The 21,434-nt window shown below is 39.5% G+C and overlaps 1 protein-coding gene across 7 annotated transcripts in view; it reads left to right on the forward strand.

Annotated features, from left to right (window-relative positions):
- The window catches only part of MELK (maternal embryonic leucine zipper kinase), a 77,264-nt gene that overhangs the window by 36,996 nt on the left and 18,834 nt on the right, over positions 1 to 21,434 (forward strand). For all 7 annotated transcript variants that reach the window (XM_065878391.1, XM_065878394.1, XM_065878395.1 and 4 more), the window contains 4 exons: positions 4,720 to 4,788; positions 6,206 to 6,304; positions 12,804 to 12,890; positions 19,789 to 19,917. In XM_065878391.1, the coding sequence (XP_065734463.1) occupies positions 4,720 to 4,788; positions 6,206 to 6,304; positions 12,804 to 12,890; positions 19,789 to 19,917 (384 nt within the window). The remainder of the gene's footprint in view (positions 1 to 4,719; positions 4,789 to 6,205; positions 6,305 to 12,803; positions 12,891 to 19,788; positions 19,918 to 21,434) is intronic.

A 21,434-nucleotide genomic window follows, 5' to 3' on the forward strand; every position in this document is an offset into this window, starting at 1 on the left:
GGTGTTAGCAGGGCCATGGTCTCTGAAGGCTCTAAGGGAGACTCCTTTGCCTCTTTCTAGCTTCTTGTGTTTGCCTGAAATCCTTGGCATTCCTTGGATTATAGATGCATCATTCTAGTCTCTGCCTCTGTTTTCATGTGGTGTTCTCTCCTGTGTGTTTGTGTCTCTGTGTCTAAATTTCCCCCTTTTTTATAAGAACACCAGTCATATTGAATTTAGGGCCCAGCCTAACCCAATATGATCTCATCTTAACTTGATTACTTCTGCAGAAGCCCCTGTTTCCAAATAAGGATGCATTCACAGGTTCCAGGTGGACAGGAATATTGGGGGGTCACTATTCAACCCAGTGCAGATGGTATCCAGAGAGTAAGCAGCCAGGTTCTGGCTTTGTGTGCAGTCAGCAGGAGGAGAAACCCACTGGAGTAGGTGCAGGTTCTGACCAGTGAGTAAAGCAAGACAGGACACTCTAGAGGTTGTGCAGGTTGTGATCAGAAATTCAGGTAGATCATGACCCTTTGATCAGTGTAAGCAAGTAATAGGCCGGTCTCTACTTTCTATGGGACCCTGGCAAAAGCAGGCTACAGTATTTGAGTTACCAGGCAAATGATTAGTTTGCCAAGAAAGAGAACATGTCAGGTACCCAGGATTTGAATCATGAGTGGCATTTGGTCTCAGGAATAAGGAAAAGCTCAGCTAAGAGAGTGGGGCCAACTAGATCAGGGCCAGCCATGCAGCAACTGTGACTCGCTTCTGAGTCCCAGCGAGGTGGCTGAAGCATCCAAAAATCCCCCCTTCCCAGGGATAGGCCTGGAGCCCAGGCAGCACTGAGCCTTCAGTGCTTGGTGGATGACAGATAGTAAGGAGAAATAAATTAGAGGCTTCATTATTATAATTCACAAACAAACTGTCAGCATCTGACATTGGCAAGTGTTAAGGTGCCCAGGCAAGGTATAAATAAGAGTGGTATCTCTGGGTACTAGTGAGTGCTTTAGATAAAGGGGAATGAAAAGTTTAATAACATTAAATGTCATTTGTAAAATGAAAGCTCTTGCCCTTCCTAGGAAACACTTTGTAGGTCAGCCTGTCTGCTCTCATCAGAGAGGCTGAATCAGAGTGAGTTGTTTTAACGTTAACACCTTTTCTTTTTAAATAAATTGGTTGATAACACTTCCTTGGAACTTTGACTATTTCTTTAACATATTCAAAATCCAGCCTGTCATGTAGTTCTAGGATTCTGAGTGATCTATACTGTCTGTTTCTCCCCTCACCATTAAGCTGGACTGATTTCTGTGAGAATTATGTCCTAGACAATTCATTCATAAGAACAGAGAACCCCAATGCTGGTGCTAGTTGAAGCCTTCTTCACCTACTTGCCTCCACCGTTCTAGCCTCGTTCAATTACTGTTGGGTGTGTGTGTGTGTGTGTGTGTGTGTGTGCGTGCGTGTGCGCGCATGCTTGCCCTTGTCTCCCTGGACCTATGGTATATTTCTAACCCAGGATCCTCATTCAGGTTATTTTGTCATTGATTATTTTGGGGAGCCCTCTGGATTCCATCAAACCATGTTCCTTAGTTTCCAAAGTTATCACAAACAATTCTGTGGTGAATGTTACTGTTCATAACACTAATACATTTTTGTATGCCAAATTATTTGCTTAGGATAAATTGCTAGAAGTGAAATTGGTGGATCAAGGATACGTGATCTTGAATGCTTTTTATACATATTTCCAAATTACTCTTCAGAAAAGTTTATGCTCTCTCGTTGTATATATAAGCGCTCTTATCCCCGAACTCTAACACTGGATAATTTTTTTGAAGTTTATCAATTTGGTAGATCATATTTTTGTTTAAATTAATTGCTTTTTTTTTTTTGGCTGCGTTGGGTCTTCGTTGCTGCGTGCGGGCTTTCTCTAGTTGCAGCAAGCCGGAGCTACTCTCTGTTGCAGTGTGCAGGCTTCTCATTGTGGAGGCTTCTCTTGTTGCAGAGCATGGGCTCTAGGCACGCGGGCTTCAGTAGTTGTGACGTGTGGGCTCAGTAGTTGTGGCTCGCGGGTTCTAGAGTACAGGCTCAGTAGTTGTGGCGCACAGGCTTAGTTGCTCCATGGCATGTGGGATCTTCCCAGACCAGGGCTTGAACCCATGTCCACTGCATTGGCAGGCAGATTCTTAACCACAGTACCACCAGGAAGTCCCTAATTGCTTTTTTATTGCTAGATTAGTTGAACATATTTTCATGTTTATTAACCATTTAAAAGTTCTTGTTTTGGGAATTACCTGTGAATATTCTTTGCCCATTTTCTTTTGGAGTGTATGCTTTGATCCCATTTCTTCTTTTATGGAACAAATATTAATTGAGCACCTTTTATATGTTAGGGCCAGACAATGTTCTAGGTGAACAGCACAGACAAAATCCCTATGATTAAAGAGTTTATATTCTAATATAGTGAGGCAGAAAATAAATAAATATGTAGTATGACAAGTAGGGATAAGGACTGTAAAGAAGGTGCCATGAAAGGCAGGTAGAGATGATGGTGGGCAGGAATGCTATTTATACAGGTGGTTTGGGGAGGCCTCATGATACCACTGGTATTTAAGGGGAGACCTGAAGAAGATAAAGGCACAAACTCTGCTGATATTGGGGAAAGCATTATAGCGGCGGGAACAAAGAGTGCAAAGGGCCTAAGGCAGGACTGTGTTTGACTTGTGATGTGATCATAGTTTGATGAGTGCTGGAGAGTTAGGAGGTGAGTTTGAGAGGTAGCAAGGAGTGGAGTGGATGTGGGATTACAGACCACGTAGGGCCTTGGAGCCAGAGTGAGGAATTTGGATTTCATTCTGAGTGAGTTGGGGAGCCATTAGAGCGTTTTGAATAGTGAAGTGATATGACCTGACCCAACGTTTTGAAAGAACATTGGTGTTGGTAAGTAGAGACTAGACTGTGAGGGACAGTGATGGGCTCTGGAAGACCAGTTAGGAGCCTCTTGCAATATATCAGATGAGAGACCCTGCAGGTGTGGTACAGGTAGTAACAGGTGATTCTGGATATATAACATAGAACCAATAGATTTGCTGATGGATCGGATGTGAAGTGTGAGGGAAAGAGGAGCTAAAGAAGATCCAGGGTTTCTGACCTGAGGAGCTGGTAAGGCAGTTGCCATTTGCTGAGAAGGGGAAATGTGGGAAGGAGAGGATTGGTGGTGATCTGCGAGAGCTTTTTATGTGATGAAGTGTATTAATCTTTTGCCATTTAGGCGGAAAGGTTTTTTCCCTCAATTTGTTGTTAATTAGCTTTGTTAGTTGTACAGAAGTGTCAGCTTTTAAATCTTGTCATCTGTTGTTTTTTTTTTTGTTTTGTTTTGTTTTGTGGTACGCGGCCCTCTCACTGTCATGGCCTCTCCCGTTGCGGAGCAACAGGCTCCGGACGCGCAGGCTCAGCGGCCATGGCTCACGGGCACAGCCGCTCCGCGGCATGTGGATCTTCCTGGACCGGGGCACGAACCCGTGTCCCCTGCATCGGCAGGCGGACGCTCAACCACTGCGCCACCAGGGAAGCCCTCATCTGTTAATCTTTATAGTTTTTTGGTATTGCTGTCATGTCTAGACAGGTTCTAAAAAATAATCACCGATGCTTTCTTTAAGTATTCTCATGGTTTAGTGTTTGCATTTAACTCTTTAATCTGGGCAGAATTAATTTTGATATAGACTGTGAATTACAGTTCAATCTTAATTTTTCTCATATAATTAACCTGTTATCCTAGCATCATTAAACAATTTGTTCTCTGCTAAGAAAAAATGATTCTATCATTTCCTTTGAATTGGGAAAGAGGGGTGTGTGACAGGTTGTGTGAAGAGGAATTATATCATGTATTTGTGTTTAGCAAGCTCCTAGTCTTGTTTTGGTTGATGACTTGGTGACTGTAATGTCTGAGTATAACAGGTTATAAACATTTATCTCCTGAGTCTCTTCCATTCCCAAAAGAGGTACTTGCCTTAGAAGGTGGCTTTCATCAGTTCCCTCAATGATTGTGAATTCTGCCTTGTGGATGATATGTGACCTGTTTTTAACCACAGCCTGTGTCCTCCTACCAAATATGCTTTTCTGTGACCCACTTTTGTCAACTGACAATTCCTCTGGGATTATAAACTAAACTTTGCTTCAGCAATAAAAGCACTGACTACAGTGTATACTTCCTGTCCATTTAATCATACTATAGATTCCAAAGCCCTGTAACATTTACGTTTGCCACTCTTACATTATCTGTGCTCTAGCCCTTACCCAATATGTGGATATTTTAGAGGTGACAATAGTGTTTAACTAACTGGATTTTCTTCTTTAAGGCAAGAAATGGGTTTCTTATGTTATTAATAATGTTTACCGGGCTTCCCTGGTGGCGCAGTGGTTGAGAGTCCGCCTGCCGATGCAGGGGACACGGGTTCATGCCCCAGTCCAGGAGGATCCCACATGCCGCAGGGCGGCTAGGCCTGTGAGCCATGGCCGCTGAGCCTGCGCGTCCAGAGCCTGTGCTCCGCAACGGGAGAGGCCACAACAGTGAGAGGCCCGTGTACCGCAAAAAAAAAAAAAAAAAATGTTTACCAAATCTTAAACTTGGATGAAGTCCTCAAACTTGGAAGTAAACCTCCAGCATGTTGTTAACCTTAGAAATTTATGTCAAGGCTGATTGAACCTAAATCTCTTAAATGCTTTCTTTGTTTTTTGTAGAGAGGGAAATATGAGGTTCCTAAGTGGCTCTCCCCCAGTAGTATTCTGCTTCTTCAACAAATGCTACAGGTAATCTTTGTTATTTATTTTAAAATAATAGAAGTCTTTTGTTATTATTTGATTTTAAGATGTCTGTAGTGCTACTACATTTATCTATCAGCTGTAGAAAATTCCATTCATTATATCTACTCTGCAGATATTCTCTACTAGGTACTTTCTTTGCAAATGCATTTTTTAAAAAAGACTGCTACCATATATCTTTGCTGATTTGGTTTTTCTTCCTTTTTCCTGAGCATTGTCTGTTTTCTCTAACCAGCTCTTGCTCCACTGTTTTCTGTTTTCTTGCTCCCACTCTTTTTCCATTAGATATATAGTAGATACAGAATAAATGCTTAAATGAACTGATGTACAATTGAGTGGGCCCCATGATCTAGTGCAGTGGTTCTCAAACTTTAGCATGTATCAGAATTGCCAAATGGGCTTATTGAAACACAGATTGCTGGGCACCACCCTGAGAGTGTCTGATTCAGTAGAGCTGGGACAGGGCTAAGAATTTGCATTTCTAATAAGCTCCCAGATGACACTGATACCGCTGGTCTGGGAACCACACATTAAGAGCCACTGATTTGGTGTTATGATCTCTAAGGGTGAAAGACAGGAGTGCTGGAGTCTGGTTATCCACCCTACCAAGCAATAGGCATGCCACCTAACCAGGTTCTGACCTATAAAATGGGGATTCTGAGCTTGGCCTCAGTGCTTGCTGCATAGTATTACGTGGATAAAATGAGATTAATGGGAAACACTTTGAAAAATATGAGTACCTTATTAGCAATATTTTTTTCATTATTATGTATTCAGTTTTTCCATATATTAAGCCATCTCTACTTTTTATTCAAAATTTACCTTAAGCTCACCTACCTTGAGTAGGGCAAGACCACCAAATCTCCATAATGAGATTGAAAACACCTCATCCTTTCTTCTAAACTCCCCAAAACTTAATCTTTGTTGATTAATTTTTCTCTCCTCACATTTGAAAATTACAAATGGAAAAGAAAGGTGTGCTTTTCAACTTGTTATATGTGATTGTAAGCTCATGGGAGGTAGAGATTGCATATTCAGTGTGAATGCCCTGCATTGTGCCTGCTTGAATATTAAATTGGTGAATATTTCCTGTGAATAGGTTTTCCAGCAAAAGACTATTACATCATACAATAGATTGACTTAACTTCATGAATAATGTCCATACCAATGAAGTTCATGTTTGTTAAACATTTATCTTCTAAGCCCGTGTTGGTAGCTATAGTTTTCTTGCCTCTATTCCCTTTTTAAAAGAATTTATTCCAAGGCCATTTTAAGGTCTTTGACAGCATTTTTGTGATGATAAAGTTTACATCTGTTCTGATGAATTTTGAGTTCTCAGGAGGAAAGGTGTTCTATGCTCTCGATTTAAAATGTTAATCTCCAGCTATCTCTCAATGGCCACTAGGTGGACCCAAAGAAACGGATTTCTGTGAAAAATCTATTGAACCATCCCTGGATCATGCAAGATTACAACTGTCCTGTTGAGTGGCAAAGCAAGACTCCTGTAAGTAAAATGAAATCCAGTAAAATTAAAAGACAAAACATAAACTTTCTGTGGATTCAGGATGTACAATGATGTGGTCTAAATACAAAAGAAAATATATTTTGTAGACTTATCTGTCAGATTGGTGTTTGGGAGATTGTAACTGAATTGTATATTTGCCCGTTAATCTCTAGGACAGTGGCTCCTAACCGGGCCTGCACATGAGAATCACAAGGACCTTAAAAAAAAGTGCCTGTGCTCCGTCCCACAGCAATTAATGGATATTTTTTAAAAGCTCCCTGGTGTTTCTCACGTAGTCAGGATTGTGAACAGTGCTCTGGGAATCTTAGGCAAGTTACTTAACTTTTCCAAACCTATATATTCGTCTGTGAAAAGTAGGTTAAACCTGTTCTTTCTATTTCCCAGAGTAGTTATAAGGTTATAGAGGTTCTCAAACTTTTAAGTCTGAGGGCCCCTTTATGCTCTTATTATTCACTTATTAAAATATTTAGTGATCGATTCATTTAAAAGTAACAGTACTAAACCTATTACAGTTTATCACAAATATTTTTATGAAAAATGACTATTTAAAAAATAAATTTAGTGGGAAGACTAGCATTGTTTTACATCTTTGCAAATTTCTTTAAAGTCTAGCTTAATAGAAGACACTTGGATCTCACTTGCTTCTGCATTGTTTTGCTATGATGTTTTGATTGGAGATCCTCAGGGGTCTACAGACCATACCATGAGAACTGGTCTAATATATATGTGAAAGAACTTTATTTATTTATTTTTAACATCTTTATTGGAGTGTAATTGCTTTACAATGGTGTGTTAGTTTCCGCTTTATAACAAAGTGAATCAGTTATACATATACATATGTTCCCATATCTCTTCCCTCTTGCGTCTCCCTCCCTCCCATCCTCCCTATCCCACCCCTCTAGGTGGTCACAAAGCACCGAGCTGATCTCTCTGTGCTATGTGGCTGCTTCCCACTAGCTATCTATTTAATGTTTGGTAGCGTATATATGTCCATGCCACTCTCTCACTTTGTCACAGCTTACCCTTCCCCCTCCCCATATCCTCAAGTCCATTCTCTAGTAGGTCTGTGTGAAAGAACTTTAAATAACACAAAGTACTATGCAAGTTTAAGCAGTTATATTAATAAGTATTCCTACATTAATGTTTTAAAAAATAGTTTTTAACAAATGGCAATTTGAACTTGGTAAAAATGTGAGCATTATTAAAAGGTATATATAATATTTTTTAATTGAAGTATAGTTGATTTACAATATTGTGTTAGTTTCAGGTGTACAGCATAGTGATTCAGTTATGCATATGTATATTTTTTCAGATTATTTTCCACTATAGGTTATTATAAGATATTGAATGTAGTTTCCTGTGTTATACAGTAAATCTCTGTTGCTTATCTATTTTATGTAAGGGGTATGTATACTTTGTATATTAGCGAACTATTGCTGCATAAAAATCCACCCCAAAATTTAGTGACTTGAAACAATAATAATTTACAGTTCTGTGGATCAGCAGTTTGGGGCTCAGCCAGACGTTTCCTGTGTGAGTCTTACCTGGGGTTACTCATGTGGCTGCAGTTAACTGGTGACTTGACTGTGGCTGGATGGTCTAAACCTCACTCAGAAGACCAACTGTTTGTGCTGGTTATTTGTTGAGCCACACTGTCCAGCAGGCTAGTCTGGGCTTCTTGATATGGCAGCTAGATTCCAGAAGAAGCCAGAAAGTGGGCAAACCCTAACACTCAAGCTTTTTTTTTTTGGCTGCACCGCGTGGCATGTGAGATCCTAGTTCCCTGACCAGGGATCGGACACGCGCCCCCTGCATTGTAAGTGCAGAGTCTTAACCACTGGACTGCCAGGGAAGTCCCACACTCAAGCATTTTTCAAGCCTCTGCTTGCATTGTGCTTACTAATGTCTGGCCAAAGCAAGCCACAAGGCAAAACCCAGAGCTAGTATGGAAAGTATAGCCATCAAAGTTGGTACAGTTCTTATCCTCTTTTCATAGATAAGGAAATCAAGAAATTAAACATAACTACTTCAGAAATAAATCTAGTGAGAAGAGTGGCACTGCTTTACATCTTTGCTGATTTCTTTAAAGTCTAGCTTAATAGAAGACACTTGGGTACTCATCTGTTTCTGCATTCAGTCTGTTTTGATATGTGTTGTTTTGATTAAAGCGTATGGAGAAAATGCAGCCTTACACAGATACATAGTTAGAAAAGCATTTTAATGCTTTAAAGGAGAAGTGTTTTAATAGCCTTTTCAGTTAATTGGGGATGTTTTTTTGACAATCTACTACAACGTATGCAATGGAGAGGGCTATGTGCATGGGTCAACAGAATAGCTTGGATATATGCCACATTGTAGACCTGATACAGCTGTGGGGTATTTGCTTTCTGGAAGAATTATACCAATAAATATAAATACTTGGAAAAATAGACTATGTTTGTTTTTAACCCCTTCTCACTAGTCTGCCCACTGTTATGACCATGCAGCCTGATCTGAAATTCCTCCTGATTCTCCTGTGACTGTCAACCCCTAAAATCTCTCTTCTCCATATTTCCTTTAACCTTCTAAGACATCTTTAGTATCTATTGAGCAAACACAATTAGAGCTGCAACTTAATGCTAACAACCGTCAACACTGAGAGCCTAGGACAGCAGAGTATATGGTGTCTGAGCAGCGCAGCAGCAGGGCCAGGGGAGCTGTGACGTGCCCTTGTGAGGTGAACGTGGGTGGTGCACATGCCTGCGTTCAGCCATTGGGGGTCATCATTTCTCCACGTGTGGGAGGGCTTTGCATGTCTTCTCAGCCGTGATCCTTAATAGGGTAGGATATGCTACTGTTTGCAGTGGAACAGATGCCCAAATGAAGAAAGTCTCTGATTTCAACAACACAAAGATTATTTTAAATTGGGGCACAGTATAAGGTAAGATACATAGTTTTGAGTGTTCCAAAAAAGTATATGATTTTCCTTACATCTTAGTATAATAATTACTAATATTTATTGAATGCTTACTATAATAGAAAAGTGTGCTACTGTAGTACTATAATATAATATAGACAGAGCCCTTAGGATAGTACCTTTAAAGGCTTTGTGTTTTTAACTCTTATTAACTCATTCAATCCTCATACAAACCCTCTGAAGTAGGTACTGTTATTGTCCCCATTTACAGATGAAGCAACTGGACACCGAATCATGAAATAACTTGCCCAAGGTCAAACAACTAGTAAGTGTAGAACCAGGATTTTAACCCAGATATAAGGGCTTCGAAATATAATGGATCTGACAGGCCAGCTAATTCAAACTCAGGGCCTGTATTCTGTGTAGCTGTAGCCTTTGTGATGAGCATTAGTTGTCTGGTCTCTGTTGGAATAGCTACTGGAATAGAGTCATGGAGAGGTGGCATTATGGTGTGGTAGGAAAAACCCTGGGCTAGGATGAAAAATGCCAGTTTCAGGCAAATTGCATAAATTTTTCTGAGTCTTCATTTTCTCACCTCTAATATGGGTATTCTAATGCTAGTCTCTTCTGTATGTTTGGATCCTGTTTTGTCATCTGTAGAGTGCCTTTAAATGTTATGTCATTAATCTGTCATGTCTGCCTTACAGAGCTGTCACAGGGATCAAATGAGTTATATACAGAAGAGCTGTAAGGGATTATTGCTTTTCGAAGTATTTGCTTTTCTGCCTCAGTATTGTGTTTTATCAAGAGTGAACTATAAAAAAGAATTCAGATTTACTTGGATATTTAAGATATAGATGCTATTCTGTAACTCTTTGTATGATCTCCTTGTATCATTTTCACACATAGCTCTAGTACCCAAATATTGTATCAAATAGAAGTTATATTCAGTTCTATTTTCTGCCCTACTGAACAGGAAATGTAGTAGGCACGGATAATCCAAAATAATTGGCTAGCCTTGGGTATGCATTTTTGTACTTAATTTAACTGGAGCATGTGTGGCTGAGAATTCAGAGTACTTAAAAGTGTTGAGCCCCTTTGGAAAACTTGAGATAAACTGTATTTTTCAGACTTTGGTGTCTTGTCCCACTCTTTTCATTCTTTCCAGTTCAGGAGCCCAGCAAAGAAGATAGCATCTCCTTCCTACCCTTCCTTCCTTTCCTCCACACACCTTGTGGTAAAGTTACAGAGCAAGAAGCTATGGGGGAGAGGTTTTGGATTTTAAGAAAGTAACTTAAGATCATGGAGGGAACCCCAGAAATCATTTCCTTCATGCTTGAGCAGTGGTATCAACAAGAAGATACCCAACTGGGTGGTAAAGTGTCCAGGCTTCTGAGGTTGAGCCCTTCCTGAAGCAGGAATCTACATTTTGGGGAGCTGCTAAGGTCAAAGCAACACAATGAAAACTTACTTGTGGCATTTTTGACTTTCATAAACCCATCAGTATAAACCTTTGTGGTCTCCCCATTCTCCTTAGCCCTTGAGGTTGAGCTTGTACCAGCCAATCATGCAGGTCATTGTCTGTACTGTTCTTCTGGTTTCATGATGGCAACATGACTTTCTCTTGAGTCCGATGTTACAAGTGTGGTGTCCAGAACAAGGGAAGGTCATGATATTGCTCTGCCACATGCTGGTACCTTGAAGGTCAGTGAAAACCTGAACTGTGTGATCTAAAGAAAGGGCCAGAATGGTAAGGGGGGTTAATCATTAAAACAGTGGTTAAAGGAACTGGAAAAGAGAAAACTTGGAGAGGAAAGGTTGTTGATAATAGGAATATTCAAATTTCTGAAAGTTCTTATACCAAAGAGGAAATAGAATTATGACTGTTAGTAAAAATAGTTAACAGTTTTTTGAGGGGCTACTCATTTAAGGTGATGTACTAGGTACACCCCATAGGTTACATATATTGCAAGGCAGGTGCCATCTCTGTTTTACAGATGATGAAACTGAGGTTCAGAGCGGTGTAGTAATATGCTCAAGGTCACACGGTTATTTTGTGTTGTAATGATTAAAACCAAGGTCTCTCTACTTCCAAAGCCTGTCAGCTGTCAGATTGTACCAATTCACAGTGGGTAGGGATCACAGGGAGACAGACCTTAGGGGAGGAGGAAGAAGCTATCTCAGCTGTTCTGGAGAGGAAGACTTAAAGCAGAAAACGAAACATCCCATATTAGGGCTGTTGTGAAGCGAATTCTTACATTGGAAAGATGACTTTTTTTTTTTTTCGGTACGCGGGCCTCTCACTGCTGTGGCCTCCCCCGTTGCGGAGCACAGGCTCTGGACGCGCAGGCTCAGCGGCCATGGCTCACGGGTCCAGCCGCTCCGCGGCGCTTGGGATCTTCCCGGACCGGGGCACGAACCCGCGTCCCCTGCATCGGCAGGCGGACTCCCAACCACTGCGCCACCAGGGAAGCCCCTGGAAACATGACTTTAAAATTGCATTCCTTATGATTCTTTTCCCATATGATTTTATGAACTCCTGTTCCAGGTCCAGGCCAGACCCTTCCTTCCTTTTCATTCTCAGTGATCCTTGTTTGGTTCTGAGAACTCATTTCTGGCCCCATCTCTGGTGAGGTCTCATCATGCAGGGATCACAATACTTGGATAATTTCTGTCCTTCAGCAAAATAACGTTTGTGTAGCGGCTGTGTCACTTCTTCCTTTTAAAAATTGTGCTTTACTGGTACCTTCAGCGTAATGATGATTGTGCAGCATCTATGGCACCATCATAAGGGCTCCTTGGATTGCGCTAAACCCAAACATAACCTGGGGGACGATATGCTACAAGTCTGAGCCACTCTTTTACCCAGTCTGTTGTCCTGCCAGTGATTTTGGATGCCTCAGTGACTGCCCTTTGATGCAAATACCGGTCCCTGTCTTGCGGTAGGGAAGGAGAATATAGTCCCTTGGCTGCACAGCAGAATTGTAACAGTTGGTCAGATGATGAGGGGGATGTGAAGGGCTGGGAAAGAGTTCATCATCTTCTTGAACTTCTTATTGTTATCTGCTTATATCTTTAAAAATTGCGGAGAATGTTTATTCGTGCTTTTTTTAAAAGAAATATATTTATTTATTTTTGGCTGTGTTGGCTCTTTGTTGCTGGGCGCGGGCTTTCTCTAGTTGCGGCGAGCGGGGGCTACTCTTCGTTGCAGTGTGCGGGCTTCTCATTGCGGTGGTTTTTCTTGTTGCGGAGCACGGGCTCTAGGCGTGCGGGCTTCAGTAGTTGTGGCTCGTGGGCTCTAGAGCGCAGGCTCAGTAGTTGTGGCGCACAGGCTTAGTTGCTCCGTGGCATGTGGGATCTTCCCGGACCAGGGCTCGAACCCATGTCCCCTGCATTGGCAGGTGGATTCTTAACCACTGTGCCACCAGGGAAGCCTGAGAATGTTTATTCTTACCCAAGAGTTTGACAAACTCATGTTGTTTTTACATGTTGGTGTTTGATTTTGCCAGGTAATTTTAAAATTTCAAAACCATAAATATTTTGTAATTTTTTGTTAATAAAGTTGATAAAATTTTTTTGTAGCTTATTCACCTTGATGAAGATTGTGTAACGGAACTTTCTGTATATCACAGAAACAACAGGCAAACAATGGAGGATTTAATTTCACTGGTAAGAAATACAGCGTAAATTTGAGAGTAATATCTTTTGTTTCATCATTGTTTTTTTATTTTATAAATAAAAAAATAAAAATAATTAATTATATAAATATATAATTTATATATAATATATATAAATAAAATTATATTTTATACACATATAAAATATAATTATATATATAAAATTAAAAATAAATAAAAAATTATAAATAAAATAATCTATTTATTTATTTTTTATTTTATATATTTTTTATTTTATTTATTTTATAAATAAAATAAATTTTATTTATTTTTTTATTTTATCAGTACATTAAAAATAGTATAGCATTTTTCAGACCTATGATTTTATCATGGGTGTAAATATTGCACTTATTTTATGTTTATGTGTGTTTTCCACTCAACTCTTTTTTCTGATGTCTGGTGTATATACTCTTTAAAAATGAGATTGATCAAAGAGACAATGGAAAAATACTTTTAAGAAACAGAACAAATGAGTCCAGAGAATTGACAGAGTTTCAATTTTGACTACTTTAAATTCTCTAACGTGGAACTGTGATTCTGTTGTAGAAATGAGGTAAACACAGAGCAGTTTTCATTTTACCTGAAAGCAACCTTGTAGCATCGCATCACCCCCAACCTTATGAACCAAATACCATGAAATCATCATCATGATTTCTGGTATTGGATCATTTTAGCTCTTTCAGATGCTTAATCTCTAGATTACACATGTGGTTTTTTTCTAGAGATAGAGGCACTCACAGCTGTCTCTTAGTACAATCTAACACGATGGGCAGGGATCGCAGCCAACATGGCTCCTGGTTCAGTACTATGTCTCTCATCACCTATGAATCGTATTTGGTTTTTTCTCTTTTCTAACTTGAAAGGTAAAGGCCTTAAGCAAATTTTTTTTTAAACTAACCAAACTTTACTAAGCCACAATTTTTTTCAGTGAGGAGGAGATATGAAGGAATTCTTTTGAATAACATAATACGTCTTTTGAATGACAATTCCAGACAAACGGAACATGTCTGGAAAACAGAATGATAATTTACTTTTTCATGGAATGAAAGGGGATGGTAAGAATTGGGAACTGCTGCCAGATATGTCAGGTCCTTCGTATTTTACAATGAAAATACAAAGTTTTCGTGTAAACAAGTTAAAAAAAATTACGTGACCTTTTCTTTGGAATGCTCTTTAATAGAAAACTATATTTTGGATTCAAAAAATTTCTTTTTAAATTTTTATTATAGAAAATTTCAAACACCTACAAAAGTAGAGAGACTAGTATAATAACAATGGTTTTCCATGTACTCAGCATCCAGTTTTAACAGTTATTAACATTTTGCCAATTTTATCTATATTCCAACACTACCCTCCATCTGCCCTTTTTAGCTAGGGTATTTCAAAGCAAGTCCCATGTATCATGTCATTTTATCCAGAAAAAATTTAGTATGAGATTCACAAACTTTTAAAATCTGAATCTTAAAACTAACATACTTAGAATTGCAAGAATCATTAGGGAAAAAAAAAGTCTTTAAAATAGTATCCTTTATGTGGTGTCTACATATAATTTTCAAACTTGAAAGTGAAATGGAAATGGGAATTGTTTTCTTACTTCTGATAAAGAAAACAAAATAATGAGGCATGATAGAGATTGTTTTCTGGTGTTACATCTCTTTAAAGATCTCAGTTATCCTGAAAGCTAGGCATGACCAACATCAAGAACGTGTGAGGAAAGTTAATAGTTTTTCTTCTTGTGTACTTTTCCCTCGTTCTTAAATGCCTGTTTATACTTACTTTCCAGTCCTAGGGATGAGTAAACAACATCTTCTTAACCTTGCCTGAACATTGTAATCACCTAGGAACTTTAATCCTGATGCCTAAATCCCACCCCCAGAAATTATTATTTCATTGGTCTGGGGTATGGCATAAGCATCACAATTTTTAAAAGCTTTCCAAGTGATTGCAGTGTGTAGCCAGGAGTTGAGAAGTATTACTCTAGATTCTTGCTCTTCACAGTGTGATCTAGAATCAGCAGCATCAGCATCACTTTGTGCCTCTTAGAAATGCAGAATCTCCGTCCCACCTCAGACCTGCTGAATCAGAATCTGCATCTTAATAAACCCTAAGTGATTCATCTATACATTAAAGCTTGTGAAGCTTTGGCCTAAGTCAGTGGTTCTCAACTGGGAGTGATTTTGCCCCTCAGGGGACATTTTTGATTGTCACAATGGGGATGTGTGTATATGCTAATGGCATCTAGTGGGTAGAGGCCAGGGATGCTGCTAAATATCCTAGAGAATAGCCACCACAAAGAATTATCCAGGTCAACTATAAAATAGTGTTGAAGTTGAAAAATCCTGGTCTGGGTGGTCTCAGAGAATTCACATTGGTTCTAGGTACTTTCCAGTTTAAAGAAAACTGGGAAAACCAGGTTTGAGATCAGCCGTGGTCTGTTATATTTTTTTTTTGTGGCATCTTGGGAGCTCTAGGGGCTGGCTAGACAGGACAGAGATCAGTTTAATGTGATCTGTGCTGGGTATGGTGCTGCTGATCTTTGTGTAAAGAGAGAGAAACAGTATTATTCCTAAACATTCAACTCATGGATACCACTTTTATATTATATACATGAGCATTCTTAAATGGTTTTTTGTTATGTGGAAGTGAGAGTCTCTCATGTGTCATGATTTTGAGCCATCTCATAGTCCTGTTGAGATTTCCTCCTGTGGTTCTAGAGCTTCCACTTCATAGCTTTCCTTACTTTCCCCCGATCTTCCGGCCTTGAGTGGCTCTGGATTGTGGAGCAGCCAGTTATGTATCTGGCTTCACTGAGGGTCGCATATGCACACGAGAACCTACAGACCAAGACAGATCCTTTCCTCTCACCCCTGCAGTGCAAACACCCATGTGTTCTGGTGGCGGAAGTTTAAAGATTGAGGGCCTCGGGAGCAAGGTCAGGAGAAGGATGGTGGGCCACTCCTCAATTTCTCAAACTCTCTGTTCCAGTAGCTGCCTCTCCTCAGCCCAGGTGCCCAGGCAGTCCTTTAACATTTGGCTTGCCTGAACAGTAACTGGGGATTTTAAAATGTTTTTTGTTTTCTAGAAATGGAACCTTCTTTATAACAGGTAAACCTTTTGCTTTACTTTCAGACATTTGACTTTCAAAAGAGGGAGCTGCCTAAAAGATAAGGGAGACATTGGTTGCATTAGACTTGGGGATCGACATCACCTGAAAAGCATAACTAATGTGTTGATTTATCTGTTATTAAACGTAGAACTCCCCTGTGCATCTTATTGTAATAAGTAGTATGAAGTGGCTATGGCAAAACAGTTATTAAAAGGATGCTTTTTTGCCTAGGGAAGTAGAGTTTCCAGGATTATAAAACTCTGAGGCCTGTTTAGAAAACTCCACCTAAAACCCTTAGCGCCTTCCAGGTATTGTTTACAATGCCTGGGTTATGCCATTGTTGATAAGCAAGTGGCAACTTGTTTCTGAGCAATTGTCTCTAATCAGTTTATGGCATCTCTTTCAAAAAGGCAGCTATCACACATGAGACCATGGATGTGGGAGGTGCAGAAAAAACCTTTTTTTTTTTTCACTGTTGTGGCCTCTCCCATTGCGGAGCACAGGCTCCGGACGCGCAGGCTCAGCGGCCATGGCGCACGGGCCCAGCCGCTCCGCGGCATGTGAGATCTTCCTGGACCAGGGCACGAACCTGTGTCCCCCATCGGCAGGCGGACTCTCAACCACTGCACCACCAGGGAAGCCACCAGAAAAAACCTTTAACATAGCTTCTGGAAAGTAGAGAGTGATTATAACTATGTAGTTTTCACCTAGTTTCCAAGTACCTTCTCCATGAAACCTTTTCCGTCCTTCCTTTCCCCCAACCTTTCTGGATTAAAGGCAACATTCCATGATAATTTATCACAGTGTGATACTTCTTCCACTATATTGGTAGATCCATTATGTAAATTTCAAAGCATATACTATGACTGTGGCCATCTAAAATGTTAACAGATAAAATTTATTAATAAAATCAGAGGTGATAGTAGACCTCTTTGGATCGTGTACTTTGTGAGGTACATAGCACAAAATATTATTTAACATTAAAATTTAACACTTTTGTAGGGCAGAGAGTCTCAAAGTCTTGAGTACATTATTTAGAAACTTTCAGTCATTCACATAGATTGAACAGACATGTTTATATCCAACACTTCCTAAAACCTCACTAAAATAACAATAAAGGAATAAAAAGACAAACAATTCACAATGAAGAGAGTAAAAGAGGAGACAAAAAAAATGTCAGTAAAATTTTAGAAGTTACAAAATGGCTAAGTGGCAGCTGACCTAGCATTTTGGAGAAAGCTGAAAGCAAAGTGCCTGCAGTGGGAAAAGGCAGTAAGCAAATTGATTAGAGCCCTGGAGCTCCAGAAAGGCTCAGGAATCAGAGGTCCTAGGAACCTCTGGAGTCAGGGAAGTGAGCAGGGTGGAAACAGGAAGATTGGTTGAAAGTCTGTATTAGGAGCAGTTAGATTGCTAGGTCCCTCTGTTTACCTTGTGCTGTATGATAGCCACCTCTTTTCCACTCCAGCAGAAGATTGGAGACATTGAACAAGAGGCACTCTTGTACCAGATGCAGCTCAGGTGGGGGTGATGAGCCATTCTGAAATGGATGCATTGACACACACATTCCTCTTACTGAACAGTGAACCACTGCCTCTAACTCTCTTCCCTCTTCAACTCTGAGAATGCTGGGATCAGGATTTTATCCTAATTGCAGTGAGGTTGGGGAAAATATTGGGAGACTCATCTCTAGGGAAAAGCCAAGAGAGCCAGGTTCCTGTCTCTTCACCTTAGAGAGAAGCCCATAAGGTAATGAGCAGGCCTAAACTACACAAGAGTCTTAAGTAGCTGCATAGTATACTCTTTGCTTTCAAATAGAGACAGACAGCCAAAGATCACCAGACCTTTGAGGACGGCCTCTAACATGAAAGTCAAAGATCAAAACAAATGGGGTGGTGGGAGAGAAGGAAGAAAAAGCATAGATGCTCAGAAAAAAACAGATAATGCAGGGAGTGGAAGAAAGTAGCTAAGAAACAATAATTAATATTCTCTGAGGTAAGAGAAGCTATTTCTTTTTTGAAATAGGAATAAGATGATTAAAAAGTAACATTTTAAGAGATACTCTTGAAGATTTAAAATATGACTACAGAAATGAAAAGCGCAGTAGAAATGTTTGAAAATGAAGGTAATGTGAAATCTTTCAAAAGTAGAACCTAAAGACAAAGAGATGCACAAAGAGATGCACAAAGAGATGCACAAAGACAAAAGAGAAGGGGTAAGAAAGGTCCAACATAGACATAATAGAAGTTGCAGGAAGATAAAACAGAGAAGAAGAAGGGGAAGGAAACCATCACAGAAATAGTACAAGAAAAAATATTCCAGAACTGAAAGGTATGAGTTTCTAAGAATGAAGGGACTTAACTAGGGTTTGACAAAATGGATGAAAATAGCTTCACACAAAGGCCTGTTCTAGTGAAATTTCAGAAAACTAGGGGGGAAAAGGAGATCCAAAAAGTTTCTATAGACGAGAAACAAAAGGTCATACACAAAGGCTTGGGAATCAGAAAGACTTTAGATTTTTCGGTAACTGTACTAGAAGCTAGAAGACCATGAGATGGTGCCTTCAAAGCTGTGGAAATTATTGTCAGCCTGGAATTCCATACTCAGGCAAACCAGAGTCAGGCGTGTGGATAGCATACGGTCATTTATCAGACATGCAAGATCTCAAAAAATTTACCTCCTCTTCATCCACACTCAGGAAGCTGTTGGAGGGAATGTTCCACCAAAACAAGAAAGTAAACAAAGAGAAAGGAACAGGTAGGATCTAGGAAACCAAGGCGTATATTGTAGGATAGAAGTGAAGGGAACCCCTCAACCGACAGTTGAGTTGCAGGCTGAGAAAGAAGCCAGCCCGGAGTGGAGCATAGAATGCAGACATCAGGTGGAATGTCTCCAAAATGAGACAGAGGAGGAGACAGATTAGCTGATGTGTTGTGAACATGTTGGGAGGAGGTGAAGAGGGTTGGAGAGTGTGGAGTTGAGTTAGTAAGATGACTAACTGCTTTTTTATTTTTAACTTCAAGAAAAAGTTTCAAAAGAAGAAAATGCAAGGATAGCACCCTGTGTGGTTTGGTTGCAGAGCTGATATTCAACCAGTATGGCCATACAGATTATTAAGATACTAGAATATTTGTATACCGATTGGTAAATAACTACTACACTGAGTGCCCTCCCTTGTTGCCCTGTAACCTCCCTTAGGCCTGGTACCTCCCTCCGGTACTGCCTCATATCCAGCAATTAAAAGGTTAATAATTGGCATGGCAGGGGTTTCCCAGGAACCTACTCATATTTTGGCCTCTGTTTTGATTCACTGGGGTCAGGGTACCAATTAAATATTTTGAATATTGCCTTTACTTAGTTACAAATACTATTTATATAATCATAATAATGTAAATGTTGATTTAACTAAAAATTATAAAACTACAGTAGGAGGATGCAGGGAAATATGTTCGGGGGAAGGAAGGAGTCGTAGTAGAGCTAAATTCTTATTTTCTATAGTAAGAAATCTAGAGATAATATACGAAGCTGAAAAAAATTAAAACTGTATATGCAATTAATTTAGAAATATAGAAAAAACAGCCAAAGGTGCCTTTTAGGGAGTGGAAATTGTGTGTGTGTGTGGGAGTGGTGTAGGGGATTGCTGTCTTTCATTATATGCTTTAAAGCTAAAAAAAAAAATCTAAATTCTGAATGTTTGTTACATTGAGGAAAAAATTAATTTAAAATAAAACATTATTTCAAAAAGCAAGTTTAGTCTTCTAAACAATTTGATTTTCTTTTCCTCCAGTGGCAGTATGATCACCTCACAGCTACTTATCTTCTACTCCTAGCCAAGAAGGCTCGGGGAAAACCAGTTCGTTTAAGGCTTCTTTCTTCCTGTGGACAAGCCAACTCGACTGCAGTCACAAACATCAAGGTGAATGTCAGAAGCTTTTGTGTGAGTGCCTTCTGCTCTTGCCATGTGCCCATCTTGTTCATGAGTGGATACATGCCAGGGAAGTTAACTTTGCTGGTGTTAGGGGCCCACAAGCAAGACATTTTTATGATTTAAATATTTTTGATGAGGAAAATGGGAAATTCTGAATGTGAACACTAGAATTTTGAATGTCTACATGGCATTAAAAAAAAAAATTTCTCCCTCCCCTTTTTTCCACAAAAGTAACTCCTGATGTAGAATAATTTTAAGCCACAGATAAGCTAAAGGAAAATAGAATTTACCTATAAAGCTACTACCACCTATAGATAAAATAGTTTATATTTTATTGTATCTTTCCAGTCTTTTTTTAGTATGCTTGTTTATATAATTTATGTAAATTATAGGACATATTATACTTTATATAACATGAAGTATTTCAGTGAATATTTTGATACTCACTTATATTAAGTGTTTAGGTTGTTTGTTTTGAGCAGCAGCTGTAGCTCATGCAACTCAACTTCCTTGTATGAGTTATAACTGAATTATTGTTTTCTATTTTGTTGTCTTTGTCTCATTTTCCTTTGTCATGAACATTTAGAATGGTGGAGAAGCCTTACATATTTGGAAGCACCATGTCATTCCTAAGTGCTCAAATTAGTGTCTGTTTTCTGTGTGATTCTTTGTATCTCCCATGCCTTAAAATTCCACCTTTCAAATACTTTGCCAGGTAGGTGTGGAGCTTTGTAATATAATCTTCCCTCCATTAATTCAAGTTGCAGTTTAAATGGTTTTAACACTAGGAAACTGTACTTTTGTCATTCTCAGAGAGAAAGAGTTGGCCCTCTTCATGGAATCCAGTATAGCAGAAATGATTATGTGTGTGAGGTGATATTTTTTTCTTTAGATCTCAAAACTGTTTTTAAAAAATGTTCAAATGCCACCTCTTTCATAATCTTTTTTTGAACGCTGAATGCCCCCACCCCCACCCCGCACGGGCATTTCCTTTAACAACTCAATTTTGACCTCTCTTCAATCATGTGCTGCAGGTATAGTGGGTCTTTTGTCCCTGCCAGACCTAACTTGTCTCCCTTCTCTCCGTAGTTGGTCTTTTGACCAAATTAAGAACCAAAAGTGTTAGTGTAAGGGGCTGTTGTGTAAAGAAATCTCTGAAGTGAGATAATCTTATTGCTGGGTTGTTTTTCTAATCTGTTCTTCGAGAGTTGTACTGGGCTGGTGAATATCCCATGCCCAGGCAGATCTTTTACCCATGGACTCCATGAATCATCCTATCCCTCATCCTGCTCACAGGGCAAACCCTTTAAAGTCTCACATCCAAGTCAATACCTTTGGGTCTAAGAGGACACAAAAACATAAACTTTGCTTATGATCAAGGTAATTTCAGAAAGATATTAGATACCTTCATACTTAGAATAAACCTCAGCTAAATTTTAAGGTTTATGACACCCCAGTTAAGGTTTAAGACCCTAGTTTAAAAGGTCTTAGACATTTTCCTAAGC

This window comes from Phocoena phocoena, chromosome 6 (genome assembly GCF_963924675.1).
Source record: "Phocoena phocoena chromosome 6, mPhoPho1.1, whole genome shotgun sequence".
NCBI lineage: Eukaryota > Metazoa > Chordata > Mammalia > Artiodactyla > Phocoenidae > Phocoena > Phocoena phocoena.